The sequence below is a fragment of the Microcaecilia unicolor genome, chromosome 1 (assembly GCF_901765095.1).
Source record: "Microcaecilia unicolor chromosome 1, aMicUni1.1, whole genome shotgun sequence".
In the NCBI taxonomy this organism is placed as follows: domain Eukaryota; kingdom Metazoa; phylum Chordata; class Amphibia; order Gymnophiona; family Siphonopidae; genus Microcaecilia; species Microcaecilia unicolor.
The window spans coordinates 75,234,171-75,260,891 of record NC_044031.1 but is presented as its reverse complement, the minus strand read 5'-3'; the positions used below and the strand labels follow the sequence as shown (position 1 = coordinate 75,260,891).

At 42.4% G+C, this 26,721-nt stretch overlaps 1 protein-coding gene across 4 annotated transcripts in view; it reads left to right on the top strand.

Moving 5' to 3' along the window:
- The window catches only part of CNPY1 (canopy FGF signaling regulator 1), a 177,382-nt gene that overhangs the window by 79,620 nt on the left and 71,041 nt on the right, over positions 1 to 26,721 (top strand). For all 4 annotated transcript variants that reach the window (XM_030198508.1, XM_030198501.1, XM_030198492.1 and 1 more), the window contains exon 3: positions 1,237 to 1,352. In XM_030198508.1, coding sequence (XP_030054368.1) covers positions 1,237 to 1,352 — 116 coding nt within the window. The remainder of the gene's footprint in view (positions 1 to 1,236; positions 1,353 to 26,721) is intronic.

Sequence of the window (26,721 nt, the reverse complement as noted above, 5' to 3'; positions counted from 1 at the left end):
GTGCCATCACGTTTTAAACAAGGTTTAAAGTACAAGATTGCTTTTCTCTTTGACTTTAATGAACTTGAAAGAAGTACAGTTTATGAAATCCGAAAAGCAACCAAAGTGAAAATTTGTTTTGCCGTGCACATCCTTTTTAAATCTTCAATATATTTTAGGGTTTGAGATATGAGTAAGGTTCACTCCTGTCATGGTACTTTTCAGAATATAGTCACTTGGAGACACCTTCCTGAGAGAGTTTATTGTGCCTCTTTTTTGAAGATAAACACTTACACTTAAAGTATTCTATAAATTATCCCCGGGATTCTATATATGGAACCAAGATTTCTGTGCGGATTTCCATAACAATGCGCATAACTTGATTAGTTATCAAGCTAATCAGCGCTGATAATTGGATGTTAACAAGCAATTAGCACTAATTGGCATTAATTAGAATTTACATGCACTACCCGCTAAACGTATTCTATAAAGCGGTGTGTGTGAATTCTAATCCTCGCTGCCAAAAAGGGACATGGCTATGGGCATGGAATGGGCAGTTTGCGGGTATTCCAGAAAACTATGCATAGGGTTATAGAATATACCTGCTCTGTGCCTAACTTTGTCGCCTCTATTTACACCAAGTTGTACTTGGCGTAAATAGCTGCGCCTAGAGTTGGGCACTGTCATGGCCGCTTGGCATATTCTATAAACTGCATGGAAATTTAGGCATATTCTTTAAAGTATTCCTAAATTAAGGCATACTTTAAAGAATAGGCTTAGGCGTATTTCATTTTGGTGCTCGATGTTTAGGCATTATATATAATCTAGTCCTGTGTGTGTAAATGTGCAGTGGGCTCATGCTTTGTTCCACCCATACAGACACCCACTTACAAATGTTGTGCGCTAGGCTCAAAACTGGCATTTATGTGTATACATGCCACCTAACCTTTAATTGGCTCCTTATAGAATTACCACCAATATGTCCTAGAACTGTCAGGTAGAGCTTTAGCTGGTTGGATTTTCAGGATATCTGTAATTAATATGCATGAGAGAGATTGCATGCACTGAAAATCCAACTGACTGGATGTCCTCCAGGACAGCTTTAGGGACCACTGGCATACATGTCATAGTCTCAAAAATTATTAAATGGCTATTGTATGAATATGTATATGAATCTTATCATACGAAAAGGACTTGTTTCACATTCATTCTGATCTCATGGGCTACCTTTTGCTAATATTTTCTATTTTGCTTTAGCCTGCAGGGCATTAGTAGATGAACTGCTGTATGAAATTAAGAAAGTGAACCCAAAGAAGACCACTGAAGTAGGGTCATTCCGAATAAGTCCTGATGGAACACAGGAAAAGAATAAGGTAAATGACAAATTACGATGCAATATAGAATTGTACTTGGGTGCAATTACCAAGATATTTGTCCAGATTTGTAGCACTTTGCAAACGTCTTCATACCATGTACGTTTTTTACATTCTGCTGTCTAAAAGTTACAGTTCAGTGTGCATTAAAATAAGCATTTGTTTCACTAATCTACACAACATACTCTATTACAGCGTAAAAGAACTATAGAAATATTCAATAATTAAGAGGAGGAAACCAAATAATTTTGATTCTATAAGTCTTTACACCCTTAGTCACAGCATGCCTACAAGCCCAAATTAGATCTGTTTCCTTTAAAAGAAAATCAAAACATAAGTTAAATAGGTCCACACCTGAGTCCAATCACAAAAATTGAGCTGATTTGAATCTTTCTGGATGAAGAATTAAGGAGCCCAGTATTGAAAGGATTTAAGTTCCTAATTTAAGAACAAAAGAATAGCCATATTGATTCAGACCAGTGGTCCATCTAGCCCAGTTTCCTGCTTCCAACCGTGGCCAATCCGGGTCACAAGTACCTGGCAGAAATCCAATAGTAGCAACATGCCATGCTTCCAATCCTAGGGCAAGCAGTGGCTTTTCCCATGTCTATCTCAGTAGTAGACTGTGGACTTTTTCTCCAGGAATTTGTCCAAACCTTTTTTTTTAAAACCCAGATATGCTAGCCACTGCATCCTCCAGCAACGAGTTTGAGAGCTTAACTATTCTTTGAATGAAAAAACATTTTCTCCAGTTTTGTAATGTCATCGAGTGTCCCCTGCTCTTTGTACTTTTTGAAAGAGTGAAATATCGATTCACTTTTATCCGTTCTACACCATTCAAGATTTTATAGACCTCAATCATTTCGCCCCTCAGCTGTCTCTTTCCCAAGCTGAAGAGCCCTAACCTCTTTAGCCTTTCTTCATATGAGAGGAGTACCATCCCCTTTATCATTTTGGTCGATCTTCTTTGAACCTTTTTTAATTCCACTATATCTTTTTTGAGATATGGCAACCAGAATTGAATGCAGTACTCAAGGTGAAGTCGCACCATGGAGCGATACAGTGACATTATAATATTCTTGGTCTTATTTACCTTCCCTTTCCTAATAATTCCTAGCATACTGTTTGCTGTTTTGGCCACCACCGCACACTGGGCGGAAGATTTCAGTTTATCGTCTACAGTGACACCTAGATCTTTTTCTTGGAGCTGACTCCTAAGATGGACCCTAGCATCAGAAACTATGATTCAAATTATTCTTCCCAATGTGTATCACTTTGCACTTGTCCACATTAAATGTCATCTGCCATTTGGATGCCCTTTCTTCCAGCTGCCTAAGGTCTTCCCTTAATTTTTCACAGTCTGAATGTGTTTTGACAACTTTGAATAGTTTTGTGTCATCTACAAATTTAATCACCTCTCTTGTTCCGATTTCCAGATCATTTATACATGGCAAATAGCACTTGTCCCAGTACAGATCCCTGCGGTACTCCACTATTCACACTCTATTTAGAAAAATGGCCATTTAACCCTACCCTCTGTCTTCTGTCCAATAACCAATTCCTAATCCACAAAAGGACATTGCCTCCTACCCCATGACTTTTTCATTTTCTCAGGAATCTCTCATGAGGAACTTTTGTCAAAAGCTTTCTGAAAATCTAGATACACTACATCAACCAGCTCACCTTTATCCACATGTTTATTCACACCTTCAAAGAAATGAAGCAAATTGGTGAGACAAGACTTCCTTTGGCTGAACCCATGCTGACTCTGTCCTATTAAATCATGTTTGTCTCTGTGTTCTGAAATTTAATTCTTTATAATAGTTTCCACTATTTTGCCCAGCACTGAAGTCAGGCTTTACCGGTCTGTAATTTATCGGATCACCCCTGGAACACTTTTTAAAAATCAGCATTACATTGGCCACCCCACAATCTTCAGGTACTAGGGACGATTTTAACAACAGCTTACAGATCACTAGCAGCAAATCAGCAATTTCATGTTTGAATTTTTTCAGTACCCTGGGGTGTATACCATCTGATCTAGGTGATTTATCACTCTCTAACTTGTCGATTTGGCTCAATATGTCTTCCATTTCCTCTGGATCATCACCCTTGAAAATCTTTTCTGGTATAGGTAGATCTCTTACATTATCTTCCAAGAAGACCAAAGCAAAGAATTCATTCAGTATTTCCACTATGGCCTTCTCCTCCTTGAATACACCTTTTACTCCTTCATGATCTAATGGTCGCACAGATTCCCTCATAGACTTTCTACTTCTGATGGACCGAAAAAAGTTGTTACTTTGAGTTTTTGCCTCTGCGATAAGTTTTTCTTCATATTCTCATTTAGCCTTCTTTAATATTGCTTTGCATCTAGCTTGCCACTGCTTATGTTTCTTCTTATTTTCTTCATTCGGATCCTTTTCCCATTCTTTGAAGGTTGTTCTTTTAGCTCTAATAGCCTCTTTCACTTCACCTTTCATTTGCTCATCTGGTCTGGGCTTCCACGATGGTATTTTTAAACATCCATGCCTGATTTAAAGTCCTAACCTTTGCAGCCATTCCTTTTAGCTTCTTTTTAACCATTTTCCTATTTTTATTGTAGTCACCCTTTTGAAAGTTAAATGCTGCTTGTAGACGCAATATAGATAACACATTTTTGAGGTGTTATTGGGATACCTGACACTTTGAGGCATATTTTCAAAGCACTTAGCCTTCCAAAGTTCCATAGGTTTCTATGGAACTTTGGAAGGCTAAGTGCTTTGAAAATATGCCTCTTAGTATTAATTCTGAAAGAAATGAGTCCCAAACAAGACTAACGTTAGTGTGTGAAGTGTCAGAAGCAAATGTGTTCCTTTTTATCCTTAGATTCAAGCCCACTGCGCCCAAATAATAGAAAAGAACTAACTCCACACCCAAGTATTATAAAAAAAACAGTGTAAATATTTTATTTACAATAGCAGCATATATAAGAACGGCAGGAATGAAGACAAAGCCAATCTCATCACAGAAATAGCTCAAACAAAACACACTTTACCTTAGATGTAATTCTAATGCAGTCAGGCTGTTCTATCCCCACAGAGCATTAATACAGAGGTACATGACACATGTATAACCTGATGCAGACCTCTAGATAGTAGTGTTCTTCGAATGGTCAGTCTGGTCCGGTACAGGCTTTCTCCTTGGGCAGGATGTTGATACAGCAGCCCCCTATCTTTTATAAGAGCCCTTATTTATAGAGAAATCAGACTGCAGCTGTACTGATGATGCACATTGGGTCCTTGTGGATAATGTGCACATAACATTGTTATCTTCATTGTTGTGACTTCAGGGACCACATTATTGTCTCACTGGCACCACATTGAGGGGCATTTTGATAAAGAGCCAGGATTTCGTAAACAATATGCAGTTTTGCCAACCACAGCATTTCTTCCGCTGTCCTTGGCTGATCTGGCCATGATGTCAGCAGAATTTTGTCATCAGTCTTGTCTGTATGCAAGGTCGAGGCTTTAGAGATGGAACGTCTGGGTCTGCATATGAAAGTCAGCTTATTGATGTTGGATATTGCCATGTAGTATATTCTCATATATCTTCTCATATATCTTTATTATATAAGAACAAACATATATTACTTCATAGTGCTTTATAGAGCTGATTTTACTCCTACATTCCCTCGCTTTTCAAGGGTTTAGCTCTAAGGGGAGCTGAGCAACTTGAAACACTAGCTAAACAAATAATGCATTTACTCAGTTGTAATAACATCCTTAAAATGTTTAACTAAGCATGCTAGACTACATTCATGCATCTAAGCTTAATGGGTAACAGACAATATTGAAGCGTCAAACAATAGCTTAAAATAAGCATACAAGTATGAAAGTACACTCTACTTGAACATAGGAATATGCAATAAAGTAAAACACATTAAGTTGCACGCAATGATTTTCATCAGAGGATGTGGTTAAGTGACTTTGAAATGCTTAAGCAGATGTCCGTAAAGGTCAAATGCAGGGAGAAGGGTTTTAGATTTGTTAGGAACTGGGCAACATTCTGGGGGAGGGGGAGCCTATTCCGAAAGGATGGGCTCCACCTTAACCAGGGTGAGACCAGGCTGCTGGCATCAGCATTTAAAAAGGAGATAGAGCAGCTTTTAAACTAGAAACTGGGGGAAGGCTGACAGTCGCTCAGAAGCACATGGTTCGGAATAAGGTATCTTTCAAAGGTATCACCAAATCAGGGAAGATAGGGTATCCCGATAGTGAGGTTGCAAAAGAGACCATGGTAGATGAGGTGTCCTTAAATAAAATAAAAATCAGACAAAAGATTACAACTTAATACTGTCAAGTACTGAGCATGATGTAAATAGGAACAACAAACATAGTTTGAAATGTCTATATGCGAATGCCAGAAGCCTAAGAAATAAGATGGGAGCGTTAGAATATATTGCACTAAATGAAAAATTAGATATAACAGGCATCTCTGAGACCTGGTGGAAGGAGAATAACCTGTGGGACAATGTCATGACAGGGTACAAATTATATCGTAGTGATAGGGTGGATCGAATTGGTGGAGGGGTAGCATTCTGTGTTAAGGAGGGCCTTGAATCAAATAGATTGGAAATTCTGCAGGAAACAAAACACATCTTGGAATCCCTATGTTTTTTTTTTTTTCAAGAGACTCATTTATCTCCGTTTGAATTGCTTAAAATAAGAACAAACTGAGCACTACCCCACATCTACTCACCAGCTGATGGTTAAAAAAATGGTTTTGTTATCCTAATTAGAAAAAGGTCAGATATTAAACTATTAACACCTGATAGTGATGATATAGGAAGATGGGTGAAAGTGTGACAGTAGATAACAATCTTCTGATGTTAATTAATGATTGTCCTGAGTTCTTTCATACCATTGCAGACATTATTTCTATAGAGGGAGATAAACCTATTATATTAGGTGGTGATTTCAATTTGATTCTAGATCCAGCTCTAGATAAGAAATTTGCCTTTGCCTTCAAAGATACTAAAGCAAGATTGACTTTAAAAGATACCATGGAAGAGTTAAAATTTTGCAATGTCTGGCGATAACGCATGACAAGGACCACGACTATTCCTTTTATTCATCCTCTCACAATTCTTATTCCAGGATAGATTACTTTTTAATATAATCCTGCCTCATACTTAAAATATATATATCCAATATGGGTTCAATAACGATGTTAGATCATGCCCATGTTATGTTATAACTTGCAGACATAGGCCAAAAAACGTCCAAAACTACATGGAGATTCAAACCAAGTCTGTTGAATAACCCTAACTTTATTGAACATGTGTCCAAGGCTATAACTGAATTTTTTCAATTCAATACTTTACAAGACGCAGACTGGATCAGTAGATGGGATGCTTTTAAAGCGTATATTAGGGGAATAATCATTGGCTTCAATGCTTATCAGAAAAAAAAACTGCCTCCAAGGAAATTCAAGAAATTGAGCAAAACATCAAACAGCTAGAATGTTTACATAAATCCAGCCCTTCATAAATATCACTGCTAGGTAAATTGAACTCTGTAAAATTTCATTACAATTCCTTGCTAGCTCAAAACTGGCAAACTGTTTAAAAACCAAATAGGGGAAAAATGACATCTCGGCTATTAAAGATGATAAAGATGTTTTACTCACATGTAAATCAGATATTGTAAACAGATTCCAAAAATGTTAGTTCTCCTTGTATACTACTGAAGTTGTTCCTGAAGGTGATTCTATGAACATAATAACAATAGATGAAAATGATAATACACATCTATCTGTTCCAATAACAGAAGAGGTTATAATTTCCACTTCAAAAAAATATGGCAAAGAAAAAAAAACATCTGGGCCAGATGGCCTGAGTCTTGAGTTTTATTTGGCTTTCCAAAACTTATTAGCCCTAATAATCAGCTCCTTCTATAACTATCTTAATACATCTGGTGATCTACATGGCTCTTATACAGAAGCCACTGTAATTATCCTTTTAAAACCTGGTTAGGACCCCTCTTTATTTCAAAATTATAGACCACTATCTCAAATTAATCAAGATGCTAAACGTTTTGCCAAAATAATTGCTGATAGATTACAGTAACTGTTACTAAAATAATTAATTCCACCCAAACTGGATTTATGCATGGCAGACACTCATCTGATAACACCAGATTATTTACTAACATGCTACTATACTCACAATACTCTAATGATCCTTATATGCCCATTGGATTAGACACGGAAAAAGCGTTTGATCGCATTGAGTGGCCATTTATGTTTAATGCATTACATTGGTTTGGATTTTCCCAAGAAGTCATTCAAATGATTAAAGTCTTGTATTCTGCCCCTACCACCAGATTATATTTGAATGGCCTTTATTCTGAATCCTTTCACCCAACAAGAAGCACGAGGCAAGGTTGCCCACAAACCCCCTTACTTTTCAATATTGTCCTTGAACCCTTATTAATTGCCATACGTGCCTCCAATGATAGGATCCATCTCAGCTAAGGTGTCTGCCTATGCGGATGATGTATTACTTTGTGCTTTTTGGTTTGTTTTACTTTACACTACCACTTCTTCTATACGTACATCTTGGATACCATTGATAAATATTCTAAATTTTCTGGATATAAATTAAATGCAAACAAAATTGAAATGATGCCCCTTAATTCTCCTAGTCTTAAATGGGATATATCCCAATATATTTTTGAATGGTCACCTGCTGGTCTAAAATACCTTAGTGTACTCTTTAGCCCTACTATAGTGGTTACAATAAAATTAAATTCTGAAAAAATATTAAAATACACGACTGAGTTGACAACAAAATGGTCTCCATTAAGGCTCTCTTGGTGGGGGAGACTTGAAGCTATAAAAATAATGTTAACACCTAAGATTAACTATATTCTTAGCATACTACCTGTACTATTAAAACCTAGCACATATAGGAACATTGAAAAACTACTAACTAAATTCCAATGGGCTAATAAACCTCCTATTACTCTCAAGAGACTGAAAGGTACGAAAGATCAGGGAGGCCTCAATTTTCCAAGCTTTTATGAATATCATCTGGCTTATTGCAACAAAACACTCTATGGGTTACAACTAAAGATATTACATAAGTACATAAGTATTGCCATACTGGGACAGACCAAAGGTCCATCAAGCCCAGCATCCTGTTTCCAACAGTAGCCAATCCAGGTAACAATATACCTGGCAAGATCAAAAAAAAAGTACAAAACATTTTATACTACTTATCCCAGAAATAGAGGATTTTCCCCAAGTCCAATTTAATAATGGTCTGTGGACTTTTCCTTTAGGAAGCCATCCAAACCTTTTAAAAATTTTGTTAAGCTAACCGCCTTTACCACATTCTCCGACAACGAATTCCAGAGTTTAATTAAATGTTGAATAAAGAAAAAGTTTCTCCGATTCGTTTTAAATTTACTACTTTGTAGCTTCATCGCATGCCCCTTATGCCTAGTATTTTTGGAAAGCATAAACAGACGCTTCACATCTACCTGTTCAACTCCACTCATAATTTTATAGACCTCTATCATATCTCCCCTCAGCCGCTTTTTCTCCAAGCTGAAGAGCCGTAGCTGCTTTAGCCTTTCCTCATAGGGAAGTCGTCAAATCCCCTTTAGCATTTTCGTCACTCTTCTCTGCACTTTTTCTAATTCCACTATATCTTTTTTGAGATGCGGCGACCAGAATTGAACACAATATTCGAAATGCGGTCGCACCATTAACTTCCTAATTTTTGTTTTCCATTCCTTTCCTAATAATACCTAACATTCTATTTGCTTTCTTAGCTGCAGCAGCACACTGAGCAGAAGGTTTCAATGTGTCATCAACGATGACACCTAGATCCCTTTCTTGGTTTGTGGCTCCTAACGTGAAACCTTGCATGACATAGCTATAATTCTGGTTCCTCTTTCCCACATGCATCACTTTACACTTGCTGACATTAAATGTCATCTGCCATTTAGACGCCCAGTCTCATAAGGTCCTCTTGTAATTTTTCACAATCCTCCCCTGATTTAACGACTTTGAATAACTTTGTGTCACCAGCAAATTTAATTACCTCACTAGTTACTCCCATCTCTAGGTCATTTATAAATATGTTAAAAAGCAGCGGTCCCAGCACAGACCCCTGGGGAACCCCACTAACTACCCTTCTCCATTGAGAATACTGACCATTTAACCCTACTCTCTGTTTTCTGTCCTTTAACCAGTTTTTAATCCACAATAGAACACTACCTCCTATCCCATGACTTTCCAATTTCCTCTGAGTCTTTCATGAGGGTCTTTGTCAAATACCTTTCGAAAATCCAGGTACACAATATCGACCAGATCATCTTTATCCACATGTTTGTTCACCCCTTCAAAGAAATGTAGTAGATTGGTGAGGCAAGATTTCCCTTCATTAAATCCATGTAGCCTTTGTCTCATTAATTCATGCTTTTGAATATGTTCTGTAATTTTGTTCTTTATAATAGTCTGTACCATTTTGCCCGGCACCGACGTCAGACTCACCGGTCTATAATTAAGGCTCTTTTATGGTTGCAATTTGAAGCAGAATTCTGGAAAATACTATTCTTTCAGGTGTTACCTTGGTCTCAGATGCCTAATCAACTTTGCAATGATATTAACATTACTTCTCAAACTACTTTTAGAATTCTCAATTCATTTGTTCAATGTCCCTATATATCTGTTCTATCTGTGCATATTTGGAACAAGCCATTATTTCAAATTAATAACAAATGTATTTTTTGGCCAACATGGATGAACACTGGCATTTGGCATCTTAATCAATTATTTGATGACTATAATTGGATTCCTTTTCAAGTAATACAAAGCAAATATAATCTACTTTCTAATCTACCTTCTCACCTCCATTTCCACTGGATACAACTTAAGCACTGCATCATCACTAAATTTAATATTCAGCCTTTGAAGAAAGAAGAACCAACTTGTTTGTCGATTTGCTATCACATTTCAGGAGGGGAAAAGCATAGCCTCAAACTGGTACAAATTACTTCAACAATGGAAATTCCAAGTTACTTATAGCCTGGAAGACATTTGGGAAAAAGAAATTAAGCACAGTCCCTTACAGCACCAGTGGAAAGTAATTTGGTAATTTCTCACTAAATCCACCAGATCTGCGACTCTATCACAAATTATATTACACAGAGCCATTTGGACCCTAAATAAACGCTCTCGGATATCAAAATGTTGATAATAAATGTTGGACTTTGCATGTTATTAAGCTGTTAAAGTGTAATAATAATAGTAATGGTATCTAGCGATACCAGGCGGGGAGTGTTCTGTCCTCTGACAGCCTTTCCTTGGTTGTGATGTGGCTCTGGGATGAGTGTGACACTTTTTCTGTGCATTATGCAGTTATGGTGGGTGTAGTTATATGGCAATGTGATTCCACTTGCCTGTCTGTTTAGAACTATTAAATGATTGGTTAAGCTGTTGCCAGTTGGTAAGCTCTGTTCCCATTGGTGGGTTCCCCCCCTGCTTACTGGGTCAGAGCGTCCCCTGTTTTATTCCCTCTAGTCATGAGGTAGTTGCCATCTTGTAAGACAGTTCAGAACTCTTTCTTGTGTTACCCTTGGTTAGTGCACTTAGTTTTTACCTTGAAGGTTGTTGAAAAAGGGCATTGTACACCATTCTGCCAGCTCTGAGCTACTGCTAATCTCAGTACCACGGAGACTCTATGCCAGTGGGGCAGAACCTCTGATCTGCAGTTAACTGTGAGTAAACATTGTTATTCAATAAAGGACTTTTTCAGAGAGATAGAGTCTCCAGGTGTGAACTGGTGTGCCAAGGTTGTACGGCGGGATATAGGACTTATAGCAACAAGCCTTAGAGGCCTGCACAGATGCCTCTCTCATAAGAACATGTGTTGCCATACTGGGACAAACCAAAGGTCCATCAAGTCCAGTATTCTGTTTCCAACAGTGGCCAAGCCAGGTCACAAATACCTGGCAAAATCCCAGAAGAGTAAAACAGCTTTTATTCTGCTTATCCTAGAAATAAGTATTGGATTTTCCCATGTCCATCTTAATAATGACTTATGAATTTTAGGAATTATCCAAACCTTTTTTTAAGTCCTGCTACACTAGCTACTTTTACCACAATGAATTCCAGAGTTGAATTACACGTTGAGTGAAGAAATTGTTATGATTGTGGTCATAACCCCTCTCAAACTTACCTTTTTCCTGGTGGTCAGCTTAGCTGGCTTCTGTTTCTTTTGTCTGTCCTTTCTGAGCTGGCTGGCTCTCTCTCTCTGTGCTGGCAGCTTCCAGCAGCATGAATCTAATTGTCTCACTTTACTGCAGCTGTGGGTGTTGCCTGAGTTGCTCTGCTCCCTTTCTGGGTGTACTGGCTTCAAGTGCTTCATGGGACTGCATTGGTGTGGGTTGGGCCTCTATGGGTTTCAGTGTGCTCTTTGTGTTTCAGTGTGCTGCCTGGGTCTAGGGAGTATGACATCATCAGGGAGGGCCTTGATAAGGAAGTGGTGTTCTTTCCTTCAGAGCCTTTGCAACGGTTCTGTTTGCTTTAGGTAGGGTGGTGCAGTGTGCACTTCTGACTTTGTGTCTAGTTTTCCTGCTTGCTTTTGCTAAAGGTCCAGGTTAGTGTTAGTGCAGTGTGCACTGGTGTCTGTGTGTTTAGCTTTCCTGCTTTTCCCTCTTGGTTTTGGAAGCATTGCTGTGTGTAGGGCTTTGGAAGCTCTGTTGCTGTTAGAAGTGCTTCAGGGTTTGGTGTTGTTAGGAACACTACAGATTTTGCTGTTAGAAATACTTCTGGTGTTTGTGCTATTGGGAGCATTGCAGTCTTTGCTGTTTGTGTTTGGTGCTTTAGAAGCACGGTTGGGTCTGGTGCGTTGGAAGCACTTTTGGCTTGTGTGTTAGCTAAGGAGCACCTTAGTTAGTTTAGAGTTGTAGAGCACTGCTTGTAGCTTGGTGCTTAGTAGCACCTGTGTTAGCTTTGTGTTTAGTTCCCTGCTCTGTTAGTTTAGGGCTTAGGAAGTCCCTTTGTTGAGCAGGGCTTAGGAGCTCCTGTTTAGTATAGGGCTTAGGAAGTCCTTTTCTCAGTTTACTGTTAGGAACACTTCTGCTGGTTTAGGGCTTGGGAGCACTTAGGTCAGTTTAGGTTTAGGAGTACTTCTGTTTCCAGTCCTGGTCCCTGTGTCATCCAGTATCCAGTAAGTCCTGCCGGCCACTCGAACCCAAGGGCTCTACCCTTGAGGGGGTAGTGGCCAAGTGAAGGTGAAGCTGTACGGACCAGTCCAGTGTGCTCCGGTCCGGTGTGTGTTCCAATCTGGTGCACTCCAGTCCAGTGTGTTCCGGTCCGGTGTGTTCCAGTCCTGTGTCCTCCAGTCCGGGAGATTCCAGTCCAGTGTTCCAGTCCAGTGTACTCCAGTCCGGGGGATTCCAGTCCGTTTGTTCCGGCTCACTGGGCGGTGCCTGCAGTCCCTGCCGGTGCCGGTGTGCCTGCTGCTGTCGCACCTCGGCAGCAGCCCAAGGGCTCACGTTTGCTCCAGAGCCCGGCCCCGTGGGCTCTGAACCTGAGAACCTGACAGAAATATTTTCTCCAGTTTTAAATTTACTACTTAATAGCTTCATTGCGAACCTCCTAGTATATGAAGTTTTGGAAAGAGTAAACAAGCAATTCACGTCTACCCATTCCACTCCACTCAATGTTTTTTTTATACACCTCTGTCATATCTCCCCTCAGCCATCTCTTCTCCAAGCTGAAGAGCCCTAGCCTCTTTATCTGTACCTCATAGGGAAGTCATCCCATCCCCTTTATCATTTAGATCTCCCTTCTCTGTACCTTTTCTAATTCCACAATGGCTTTTCTTTTTTTTTTTTTTTTTTCATTCCTTTCCTAATAATTCCTAACATTCTGTTTGCTGTCTTAGCCACGACTGCACACTGAGCAGAGGATTTCAATGTATCAGCAACTATGACACGTAAATCCTTTTCCTGGGTGGTGACTCCTAATGAGGAACCTTACATCATGTAGCCGTACTTTGGTTCCTCTTTCCTACATGCATCACTTTCCACTTGCTCACATTTAAATGTCATCTGCTATTTGGATGCCCAATCTCCCAGTCTCATAAGGGTCTCTTGCAATTTTGCATAATCCTCTTGTGGTTTTAACAACTTTGAATAACTTTGTCTCATCAGCAAATTTAATTACCTCACAAGTTATTTCCATCTCTAGATCATTTATAAATATATTAAAAAAGCATCAGGCCTAGCACAAATCCTTGGTGAACCGCACTATCTACCCTTCTTCATTGAGAATACTGATCATCTGACTATACTCTGTTTTCTTTTAACCAGTACTTAATCCACAATAGGACACTACCTCCTATCCCATGACTTTCTAATTTCCTCAGGTGTCGTTCATGAGATAGTTTGTCAAATACCTTTAGAAAATCAAGATGCACAATATCGACTGACCTACATTTAGCCACATGTTTATTTACCCCTTCAAAGAATTGTGACAGATTAGTGAGGCAAGATTTCCATTGACTAAACCCATGTTGGCTTTGCCTGATTAATCTTTGTCTATGTATACGCTCAGTAATTTGTTCTTATAGTTTTTACCATTTTGCCCAGTACTGACATCAGGCTCACCAGTCTATAACTTCCCAGATCACCTCTGGAACCCTTTTTAAAAATTGACATTGCATTGGCCACACTTTAACCTGCCAGTACCATGCTTGATTTTAAAAATAAATTATATATTACTAATAATAGCTCTGCAAGTTCATTCTTCAGTTCTGTCATTACGCTGGGATGTACACCATCCGGTCCAGGCGATTTGCTACTCTTTAGTTTATCAAATTGCCCCATTACATCTTCCAGATTTACAGAGAGTTGTTTGTTTTTCTCAGCATCAGCTCAGTCATTTGGCACAAATGGTTGTTATCCCTTCCTACCAGGAGGTGGAGGTGGAAGTAGAGAAAAAAACTGAGTTCTACCAGTGACATCACCAGTAATAAGCTGTGGTGCCCCCTGGAAGATGCCTGTATTTTTCTCTACCTTCAGCAGGCGGTAGGTTGGTGTTCAGTGCCCCTGAGTCCCTGGCCTAGCTTGTAAGTTTACTGGTCACGACTACATAGCATCGTTGAGCCTAAGGGCTGTTCCTAGGCTTATGAATTTGTTTTGTGCCACAGTCTCCAGTTCGCACTTGATAGTGCTACTGGCTGAGGCTTCGAGCTCGATCCCCTGGGACTTTGGGTAAGATATTATGCTAAGGTGTTCTCTCAGTGTTTAAATTTAAAACATTTTGCATTAGGTTTTACACTGGTCTATATATTTTTTTGTTACATTATAAATCAGGTGACTGTTGGCAAATCCCTGCCCAAAAGGGCTTAAAATCTAAGGGCGCTAATTTCTACCCACGATAAAATAGTATGTTTCTGTACTGTTTTACCTTGGGAACATTTACTGTAAGATTCACTAACCAGCAGTGCCTCAATATTGTATCTTACTGAAGCCAATGGGATTTTTCAAAATATTTTTACATATTACTTAAGCTCATATTATGCTACTTTCCCAGCTTCAGCAACAAAAATGCAGAGGACTCTGGGGACTCCTGGCAGCACTGCCATGCTGAGTGGACACAAGTAAAGTTGCTCCACATGCTGCCCCAAATTTATTTCTCCCAATGCACAAGAAGAGATAGAGAGTTGTAAAAGGATACCTGGGATCACTGAGGCAGTACACTGCTCCAATTCCCCGAATACTGAAGGCCAAGGTGACTCCTATAACTAAAGCTGTGTACTTAGTGAACGCCATGGAAGCCAGGCTGGAAGGAGGCAGGCACCACAAGAAGTTCACCAACTTCAACAGTCAGCCCTGAAGTATTGGGGGAGTCGACAGGCCGTGGGAACCTACTGGTCACAGTCTTAAATGAAGTTAAGGGCGATTAAATTAGAGACAGCAGAAACAGTTGCTACACAGACAGAAGAGAAGCTGGAAGTCTTTAGAGAGTACAAGGATGTGCCTGAAAGCCACATGATTGCGCTGGACGTGGCATAGGAGTAAGAGAGAGATCAGAGAGGGGGGGGGGCTTCAAAAACCAGTGGCGCTACACAAGGACAAGATGGAGGACCAGGAGAATCAGAGCAAGCACTCCAATCTGAGAGTTGTTGGGCTGCCGGAAGGCGTGGAGAGTGGTGATAAGGCAGCTTTTGTGCACAGGTATCTGGAAAGATGTTTTCCAGGGTCTCCAGCACAAACTTCATACGAAGAAAAAAGGGTTGAAACCAGGACTGGAAAAGTGGTATCTGAAGGTTTTTCTGGATCTGAGTATGAAGGTGATGTGACGGAGAAGGGAACTGTAGACATATTAGCAAGCGTGGATTTATTCAAAAATACCATCCTGAAAACCCAGATACATTCCACGTGTTTAAAAAAAAAAAAGTGAAAGGAAGACCAAATGACAGTCGGCATGGTTAAAAATGAGGCGAAGGAAGCTATTAGAGCTAAAAGAAGATCCTATAAAAAATGGGAGAAGGATCCCACTAAAAATAATAGGAAACAGCATAAGGAATGGCAAGATAAATACAAAGCACTGATAAAGAAGGCAAAAAGAGACTTTGAAGAGAAGATTGCATTGGAGACAAAAACACATAATAAAAACTTTTTTAGGTATATTAGAAGCAATTAGCAGGTTAAAAAATCAGGTGGACTGCTAGATGACCGAGGGATAAAGATTTAGATTGTAAGCTCTTTTGAGCAGGGACTGCCTTCTTCATGTTCAATTGTAAAGCGCTGCGTACGACTGGTAGCGCTATAGAAGTGATTTATAGTAATAGTAAAGGGACACTTGGGGAAGACAAGGCTATAGTGAAGAGATTAAATGAATTCTTTGCTTCAGTGTTCACCGAGGAAGATGTGGGGGATACCAGTGCAGAAATGGTATTCAATGCTGATGAGTCAGAGAAGGAGAAATTATGCCTTACCAGATCATTTTCTTTTCTTTAGTCGGCAAAACCATTCTGCACAAATGGTTATCCATTTTTACCAGCAAGTGGAGGTAGAGAAAAGACTAAATTCTACCATTGTCATCACTAATAATAAACTGTGATGCTCCCGGGAAGATTCCAGTATGCACCTGCCAAAGCAGAAAGTCTGTTTGTAATGCATCCATGCCATATCAACTACTGCAACCGCAATGATCAGCAAGCGAGCAAGAACCTCAGAGTGGTACTCGCTGTCCTGCATACACCAGGGAAAAGCCAAATCCATCTAAAAATCAGAAAAAAGAAATTAAAGAATTGTTTTGGGGGTTTTTTTAATTTTGTTGAGCAATTGAGAGAACACAGAGCACACCCAGAACCCCGGGCTGAGGTCTTCAAAGGGTGGGATTGCAGAAGGGTTTGTTGACTAAAGAAAAGAAAATTATCATCAGGTAAGGTATAATTTCTCCTTTCTCAGTGTCAGCTCAATTGCTCTGTACAAATGGGATGTACCAAAGCAGATCTACTGGGCAGGGCCCCAGAATGATAGCCCTGCCAAAGTCTGACCGGGCTCTGGCCAGCAGGTCCAACCTGTAATGCTTGACAAATGAATGAAACGATGACCACGTTGCCGCTGTACAAATCTCCTTGGGAGTGACAGCCTGAGCCTCCATCCAAGAAGCAACCTCAACCCTGGTAGAGTGGGCCTTCAACCCCTGAAGAACCAGTCTATTCTTGCTGATGTAGACAGACTCAATCTCTGCCTTAATCCACCTTGCAATGGAAGCCTTCAAGTGCCATGTCCTTCAGAAACAGTGCTAACTCTTATGCAAGGCTAGAGAAACGCCATTCACTTCCCCTGAAAGTTGGAGAGTGCTGCCATCTGAACCATCTGGAAGCTCAAGGCCAACCCCTGGTCCAGGCCCAACTGCAAGAACCCCAGAATATTGGGAACCTGAGACCTCCAAGGCAACAAAGTGCGCACCTCACACCAACTCAAAACACGTGCCAGACCCTGACATAGGCTAGGGATGTAGAGGACTTTCAGGAATGAAGCCAAGTAGAAATAACCGTGGGAGAGTACCCTCACCTCTCCAAGTGCCTCCTTTCAATGGCCAAACTGTAAACCAGAAGGGATCCAGGTCCTCCATTGCTATCGGCCCCTGCCAAAAGAAACCCCAGCCCCTTGGCCGAGGAAGTGGGTCCTTCACGAGAACACTCCTGAGGTCTGCCTACCAAGGTCTGTGGTGCTGATCGGGCCAGCAAGACCATATAAGGAAAACATGCAGTCCTGTACAAAAGACGCCCTATGAGGGGCCACAGAGGGTAGATGTAAAAGGGCTCCGCCTCTAGCCATGGTTGAGCCAGGGCATTGATCCCCTGATAGGCTAGATCCCGCCAACTGGAGAAGCGATCTGTCTTCATTTTGGCCCATGTCGCCATCAAGTCAAAGAGTGGGGGGGGTCCAGTGGTCCAGAATGAGCTGAAAGGTCCGATGCCCCAGCTCCCACTCCTCTGGATCCAGGAGACAGTGGCTGAGAAAGTCCACTTGCACCTCGTCCTTGCCCGCAATGTGAACTGCTGAAAGGGCCAAAGATGGGTCTCTGCACAGTGACAGAGACTTGCTGCTTCCAGAGCCACTACCTGACTCAGGGTACCTCCCTGCTTGTTGATGTACACCACAGTCATGGTGTTGTCTGACATTACTCCAACCATCTTACCCTCCAGCAGCAGCTGAAATTCCAGCAACTGCCCTGGTTTCCAGGCGGTTGATGGTCCAAGTCACCTCTTGGCTTGACCAAAGGCCCTGAACAACATGACCAAGATGGTGAGCCCCTCCCCCCCCCCCCCCCCAACCGAGGAGACTTGCATCAGTTGTGACTAAAATCCACAGAGGTGGATCCAGAGGGACCCCTTTCAACAGATGGGATGTACTGCCCCACCCGTCCAGGATGAGCCTCTCTTTGGGCGTAAGAGGAAAAGGACAGTTAAAGTCCTGACTGACTAGGTGCCACTGCATCAAGAGGGCCCGCTGCAGAAAATGCATGTGGACCTTCGTCCAAGGGACAACCTTCAGAGTCGCTGCCATGGAGCCCAGAAGCAGCAAGTAGTCCCAAACCGTGGACATCTAAAGCTTGAACAGCTGCCATTTCTGCACCTGCTCTGGGAGGAACACAATCCCCCGGACCATATTGAACCAGTTCCCAGGTACTCCAACACCTGAGAGCTCATCAAGTGACAGGGTTATTCTCACACAGCCCAAGGACTCCAGAAAATAGTCACTTGAGCCATAGCTTGAAAGGACTGTGCCACTGAATCGGCCCGAATCAGCCAGTCGTCCAGGCACAAGTGAACCCACACCCCTGGCGTCTTAGGTGCACAGCCACCACCATAACCCTGGAAATGTTGCATAGTGCCATGGCCAGGCTGAAAGGCAAAGCTCAGAACTGAAAATGCTGCCCCTGCACAGACAAGCACAAATATCTCATGTGGAAATCCATAATGGGGATACAGTGGTGGAAATAAGTATTTGATCCCTTGCTGATTTTGTAAGTTTGCCCACTGACAAAGACATGAGCAGCCCATAATTGAAGGGTAGGTTATTGGTAACAGTGAGAGATAGCAAATCACAAATTAAATCCGGAAAATCACATTGTGGAAAGTATATAAATTTATTTGCATTCTGCAGAGGGAAATAAGTATTTAATCCCTCTGGCAAACAAGACCTAATACTTGGTGGCAAAACCCTTGTTGGCAAGCACAGCGGTCAGACGTCTTCTGTAGTTGATGATGAGGTTTGCACACATGTCAGGAGAAATTTTGGTCCACTCCTCTTTGCAGATCATCTCTAAATCATTAAGAGTTCTGGGCTGTCGCTTGGCAACTCGCAGCTTCAGCTCCCTCCATAAGTTTTCAATGGGATTAAGGTCTGGTGACTGGCTAGGCCACTCCATGACCCTAATGTGCTTCTTCCTGAGCCACTCCTTTGTTGCCTTGGCTGTATGTTTGGGGTCATTGTCGTGCTGGAAGACCCAGCCACGACCCATTTTTAAGGCCCTGGTGGAGGGAAGGAGGTTGTCACTCAGAATTGTACGGTACATGGCCCCATCCATTCTCCCATTGATGCGGTGAAGTAGTCCCTGTGCCCTTAGCAGAGAAACACCCCCAAAACATAACATTTCCACCTCCATGCTTGACAGTGGGGACGGTGTTCTTTGGGTCATAGGCAGCATTTCTCTTCCTCCAAACACGGCGAGTTGAGTTCATGCCAAAGAGCTCAATTTTTGTCTCATCTGACCACAGCACCTTCTCCCAATCACTCTCGGCATCATCCAGGTGTTCACTGGCAAACTTCAGACGGGCCGTCACATGTGCCTTCCGGAGCAGGGGGACCTTGCGGGCACTGCAGGATTGCAATCCGTTATGTCGTAATGTGTTACCATGGTTTTCGTGGTGACAGTGGTCCCAGCTGCCTTGAGATCATTGACAAGTTCCCCCTTGTAGTTGTAGGCTGATTTCTAACCTTCCTCATGATCAAGGATACCCACGAGGTGAGATTTTGCGTGGAGCCCCAGATCTTTGTCGATTGACAGTCATTTTGTACTTCTTCCATTTTCCTTACTATGGCACCAACAGTTGTCTCCTTCTCGCCCAGCGTCTTACTGATGTTTTGTAGCCCATTCCAGCCTTGTGCAGGTGTATGATCTTGTCCCTGACATCCTTAGACAGCTCCTTGCTCTTGGCCATTTTGTAGAGGTTAGAGTCTGACTGATTCACTGAGTCTGTGGACAGGTGTCTTTCATACAGGTGACCATTGCCGACAGCTGTCTGTCATGCAGGTAACGAGTTAATTTGGAGCATCTACCCTGGTCTGTAGGGGCCAGATCTCTTACTGGTTGGTGGGGGATCAAATACTTATTTCCCTCTGCAGAATGCAAATAAATTCATATACTTTCCACAATGTGATTTTCCGGATTTAATTTGTGATGTGCTATCTCTCACTGTTACCAATAACCTACCCTTCAATTATGGGCTGCTCATGTCTTTGTCAGTGGGCAAACTTACAAAATCAGCAAGGGATCAAATACTTATTTCCACCACTGTATGTAGATAGACTTCTGTGAGGTCCAGGGAAGTTAAAAACTCCCCCCCCCCCCCCCCCCCCGCGTCAAACCAAAGCCTGACAGAATGCAGAGTCTGCATGCGAGAATGCTGAACCCACAGGCAAGTGTTCACCCCTTTGATAAGGTCCAGGATGGGCTTGAAAGAGCCCCATTTCTTTGGGACAAAATAGACGGAATACTGGCCCTTATTGCGTTCTGCTGGCTGCACAGGCTGTACTGCTATGAAGCGCCAAGGTGCTGAAGAGTGAGAATGACTGCTTGCCGCTTCACAGCAGAGCCACAGGGGGAGGCAGTTGAAAGCATTGGGAACTGGATGGGCAAACTCCAAGGAGTTATCCCTCTCTATCAATTCCAGGACCCACTGATCAGAAGTGATGCAGGTCCACCCATCCCAAAAGAAGGACAGTCTGCTTCCCCCCCCCCCCCCCCCACACCCCGGACCACCGAGCAGCCCAGTACACCCTCACTGGGTGTGCCGGGCAGCTGACGCTCTCCCAGAAAAGTCGGGGGGCACCAGACATTCGAGGACCACAAAAGGAGCACTGCCTGAAGGACCTGCCCTGATTCCCCCCCCCCCCCCCCCCCCCAGCACCATGCAGATCAAAAATGATCCACCCCTTTGGAATTGTTAGAAGCTGCAGCGCACTGTGACCCGAGAGGATGCACCTCCCCCATATCCTTTACCAACTTCTCGAGGTCCTCACCAAAGAGCAAGTGCCCCCTAAAGGGTAACTGTCTCTACAACTTCTTGGAGGCTGCATCTGCCTCCCAGTAGCAGAGCCACAGCCACCGGCACCCCACTACCGGTGGCTACCGAATGGGAAAGCAAGGCAGACCAGATCATAAAGAACATTCGCCAAGAAGACAGGGCCAGACTCCAAGCAAGCCACATTTGGTGACTCTGGGAGCTGCTTCAACCACTGCAACACGCCCACACAACATAACCCCCCATAGATAGCCGCCTGGATGCCCCTACCGAAAAAGCAAAGCTGCTGCTCCACCTTACCGTGTCTTCAGAGCAGAACCCTCCCCTTAACCAGGACTGCGATAACCTTCACGACTGCAAACACCAGGGCGTTTACTTTGGGGAATGATCAATACTTCGCCACCTCCTCCACAGCAAAAGGTTATAAATGTGGTCCAGCACTCTGGCGCCTCTAGTAAAGATTGATATGTTGACTTGTCTTTCATAGGGCTTCTAATTTGCAGCAAAATAACTCACTGGTGCTACCTTGTGCATTACATTTCAGCAAATATCTTCCAAACAAAATATAGCACAAACTCAGGCTTATTTTCGAAAGTGATCGCCGGCCATCTTCCGACATAAATCGGGAGATGGCCGGCGATTTCGCAAAAGTGGCGAAATCGGTATAATCGAATGCCGTGTTTTTGACACCATTGCCGCTTTCCCGTCGCCACACTGGCGAAAGTGCAAGGGGGCGTGTTGGCGGCAAAGCAAAGGCGGGACATGGGCGTGGCTACCAGGTGGCCGGCTTTGGCGGATAATGGAAAAAAAAAGCGGCGGTAAGCAGTATTTTGCCGGGTTTACTTGGTCCTTTAATTTTCACGACCAAGCCTCAAAAAGGTGCCCCAATTGACCAGATGACCACCGGAGGGAATGGGGGATGAACTCCCCATACTCCCCAGTGGTCACCAACCCCCTCCCACACTAAAAAAATAAAAATAAAACACTTTTTTTGCCAGCCTCAAATGTCATACCCAGCTCCCTGACAGCAGTATGCAGGTCCCTGGAACAGTTTTTGTTGGTTGCACTTGTGGTGGTAAGTGTTGAGCCCTCCAAACCCCCCCCCCCAAAACCCACTGTACCCACATTTAGGTGCCCCCCTTCGCCCATAAGGGCTATGGTAATGGTGTAGAGTTGTGGGGAGTGGGTTTTGGGGGGATTTGGGGGGCTCAGCACCCAAGGTAAGGGAGCTATGGACCTGGGAGCTATTTGTATATATTTTTTTAATTTTTAGAAGTGCCCCCTACGGTGCCCAGTTGGTGTCCTTGCATGTCAGGGGGACCAGTGCACTACAAATGCTGGCTCCTCCCATGACCAAATGCCTTGTATTTCGCCGGGTTTGAGAAGGCCAGCATTTTTTTTCCATTATCGCTGAAAAACAAAACCGGCGATCTCAAAACCGGCAAACTCTGGCATTTGGCCGGGCTAAACCGTTCCAGCCAGCTGTTGCGCCACCGCCACAATAGATCACCGGCGACCTATTTTGCCAGCGATGTTCGATTATGCCCCTCACTGTGAAATAGTTCAATAAAATATGAATAAATGATTACTTATTTTTGTGCAACCAAATGCCTGTCATATTAATAAAGCTCCAAAAGTAGCCCCTCAAATATTCAGAACATTCAATCACAGGTTTCATTCAAAGAACTTTCTCTAGAACTCTGATAGAAACCTCTAAGCTTGAGTTGTCATATAGCTTCAAAGCTTGTGGCAAGACTGAAGAGAATGATTTGGTTCTGCAGAATGGTGCATTGGCTTTTCTATTGAAACTCTCAGACTTTGTTACTGAGATGAAATGCTCTATTACCTTTGGCATTAGCTTTTTGCTGAGATTTCCTTGTAAATGTGTCTTTATCTTTCAGACTAATTCCTATGTATTTTTTGGTCTGAGCAGTATAAGATTTTTTTTTTTTTTTACTAAATTAAAGCTGAGTAATGTGATTATTCAAGTCGTTTCAAAGTTAGTGAAGGATGTCACTGCACATTGGGCCCTGTTTACTAAGGTGCACTAGGATTTTTAATGCATGCTAAAAATTAATGCGCGCTATCTGTGTAGATGCCTATAGGAATATTATGGGCATCTACATGGTTAGCGTGCACTAATGCTTAGCGCATGATAAAAACGCTAATGTGCCTCTAATTCAGCTTAAACAGGACCCATTGTTAGATGAACTCTGTAATCCAGCTTGATTTCCTTATTTTGGTTCCATTTTATTTGTTTCTTGTACATCTTAACCTCCAGAAGAAGAGCATTTTGATACAGTGATAGTTGATGTTCATAGACGTTTGGAGGGTTTCAGGAGTGAGATTAAAAAAGTAAAAATTGATAAATTTTATCATGATGCAGTGAATTATAAGAAAGGGAGTATATACCCCTGGTCCAAACCGAAGGAATACACTAAAAGAAAGTGGACAGTCACGCTCACGCTCCAGACATAGTAAATTTACAGATTTAGTACCAGGATTAATTACAGGGATCACTAAAGATCCTACCAGTAATGCCAGAAGCTGTAAGAGGATTAGAAGCAAGTCAGGAGATTGCCCAGCATCACTATCTTCAGGTTCATCTAAGAATCCACTCTCAGCCTCTTAAAGCACTGTTCATAATGATTTTTTAGACATGATTTGTGCTGCCAACTCCACACCCAGAGGCATAGGCGCCCGGTATAAAAGGCTTGGGGAGGCTAAGCCTCCCCAACCAAAGCAGACGCGACAAGCCTCACCAACGATAGCTGGGGATGGGGTACTGGAGCATCATGCAACAGCTTCTTCTTTCCTGTGCTGTGCTCCCGTCCTGTTGTTCTTGCTAGTGCCACGGACGTCTTCTTCGTTCTAGCCTATAGCAGGCCTGCCTCGGGGACTCAGCCTTCTTCCTGCTCTGAGGCATCACGTGTCAGCTGATGCAACTTCCGGCTTCCGCGAGGGTGGGAGGGACGCGTCATCACAGAAAGAAGGTCGAGTGAGTAAGTTCTCTTCCCAAGGCAGCCAAACCTCAAGGCAAGTATCAAACTGCTTCTTTGGAGAGCGGAGGGGAGGGAAAGAGTGAAACTAAGAGGAAGAGACTGGAAAGGGCAGAAGAAAAGGAGTGAGAGTGCGAGACTAATACAGGGAGAAACTGAAAGGGGGAGGAGGGAAGGAGCAGGAGCGCTCACTGACTGAACCTTTGGGAGAGATCCCGCCCAGAGCTGATTAAGGTGCTGCTCTGATTGTCCTGGGTAGGGAAGGAGGACAGGCAGGAGAAGGAAAATATGAAGGTGCTGCTTTGATGAGTGGGGACGGAATAGGCAAAGAGGCTGAACTGGGAGAGGAGGAGAAGAAACAGGGAAAGATGTTGGATGGAATGGAAGAGAGAGGGACAGCTACTAGCCATAGAGTAGGGGAGAGATAGAGACAGGTACATTGCTGCGTAAATCTAGTAGCGCTATAGAAATGTTAATAGTAGTAGTAGAAGAGGTGCTGAATTCAGGAGGAGTAGGGGAGGGTGAGAGAGATATAGAGATGTGGGGGGAAGGGAAACATGCTGGATGAAAAAGATGGGGGGGGGGGAGAAATACTGGATTATGAAGGGATGGTGGGAATTGAGAGGGAGCGATACTGGCTCCAGAGTAGGGCATGCAGGAGATTAGGGTCACAGAGACAGAGGGACAATTGTAGTCATGGGGGGTGGGGAGGGGGAATAGGGACACGGGGCAAATTTCTGATGATAGGGAGAAGGATAGAGGCATGGGGGACTCTTTCTAGGTCTTCCTTGCTGTTTTGTTATATTAGTTTTTTGAAATGTGTATTCTGATCTTTTGGGTTTGTTTTTGTATTTATAGTATTGCTGTATGCAGAGTCTGACTTCATGAGGTTCCAGTTCAGGTTTTGTTGCCTTCATATCTCTATTACTGATCTGTGGTCCCTTGTTTCATATTGTTGACTGTCTGCATTTTCCGTATGGGTGGTATACTGGTGTATTAGGGTCTGCCCAGTGTAATATTTATGGTTTTTGCACAAAGTTGTGCATAGTGTTTTGCAGTTGAGCGATTGTGTTTAGTATATGCTTTGAGCAACCACTTTATTCTTTGACGTATGATACATATCTAACATCTAAATTTAATAAAAGGTATTGTGACTATTTTATTTTACTTATTTTTGTTCTGTGTGTTGTCAGACAATCATGGATGTAAGCTCCGCCCCTGGCCCCACCCCCACCCCTAACCCTGCCCCACCCCTAACCACACCCCCTTTAGCCTCCCCAAACAGTTGGGCTACCGACCGCCTATGCCCAGAGGTACAGAACTATAGAGATATAGACAAGGGAATCATCAGATGATACAATTACGAAGGTTATCGACCACAATCATCTACGCACCACAATCATGGACTCTTTATCCAACCAGAGGAAGAGGTCAGGGCAGGTACGTTCGACCTTGAATGATAATGAAATACCCATTTTCAACTTGTCAGCTATGATTTTGACAGACTTCTAGCTACGGGTTTTGTCCCAACAGCAAGATAGCAGCCTTTTCAAACTAGGGTTGATCATTTTACATTTTCAGGAAGTTACAGATTATTCTTTTTTTTTTTTCAAGTAAAGATGTAACACAGACAGACTCTTCAGTCGTTAAGAAGGCCTTCCAAAATGGTTACCCCCCTGGTCCTCCCAATTCCTCTATAGAAACATTCATAGATGTGTCCTGCAAGAAATAGAACACTTGGAAAAACATAAACGACAGAAGTATTTTTTCAGTTTGACTAAGAAAGAAAAGTCAGCATTGGAAACCCCCTCTCAAATCAAAGAATAATCATTAAGCTGACTGACAAGGGTGATGTCCATCGTTATTATGGGACCGTATAATGTACACATTGTAGAGACAGAAAATCAGATCTTTGATGCCCAATATTATATTAAATTGAGTCAAGATCCAGCTATTAGCTACAAATTGAGATCAACTGCTTAAGATTGCAGTAGATGCAGGCTATAAAACCACACATGAAGAGGGACTTTCTTACTGTTAACAATCCAGTCATACTCAGTATCTACGTGCTTCTGAAAATACACAGTCCATGACCAATCCCCCTGGACGACCTAATATTTCTGAAATCTTATACATGGCCATTGTCAAAATTTGTAGGCTTCTTTCTGCGTCCATTTATCCCCCGGATTGAGGCTTATGTCCACGATTCCTCACATATGATACGTCTCTTGGAGAATTTTGATGAGAATTTAGAAGGTATACTCTTGGTTGTGATGGACATTGATGTTTTGTATACCAATATACCGCAATTAGAAGCTTTGACCATTAGAGAAAGAAATTTTAAAAAGGAGAACTACCTTTAGGACGCATTCCGAAGTGCTTTATTTTAACCTTAGCCACTAGAGCCCTATTGAAATTTTTTTGAAGATGAGTATTTCTTCAGGTTAAAAGAACTGCAATGGGCTCTCCCATGGCACCAGACGTGGTTAATTTGTACATGGCCAACTTTGAACAGGTGTTTTTGACTGATCATCCTTTT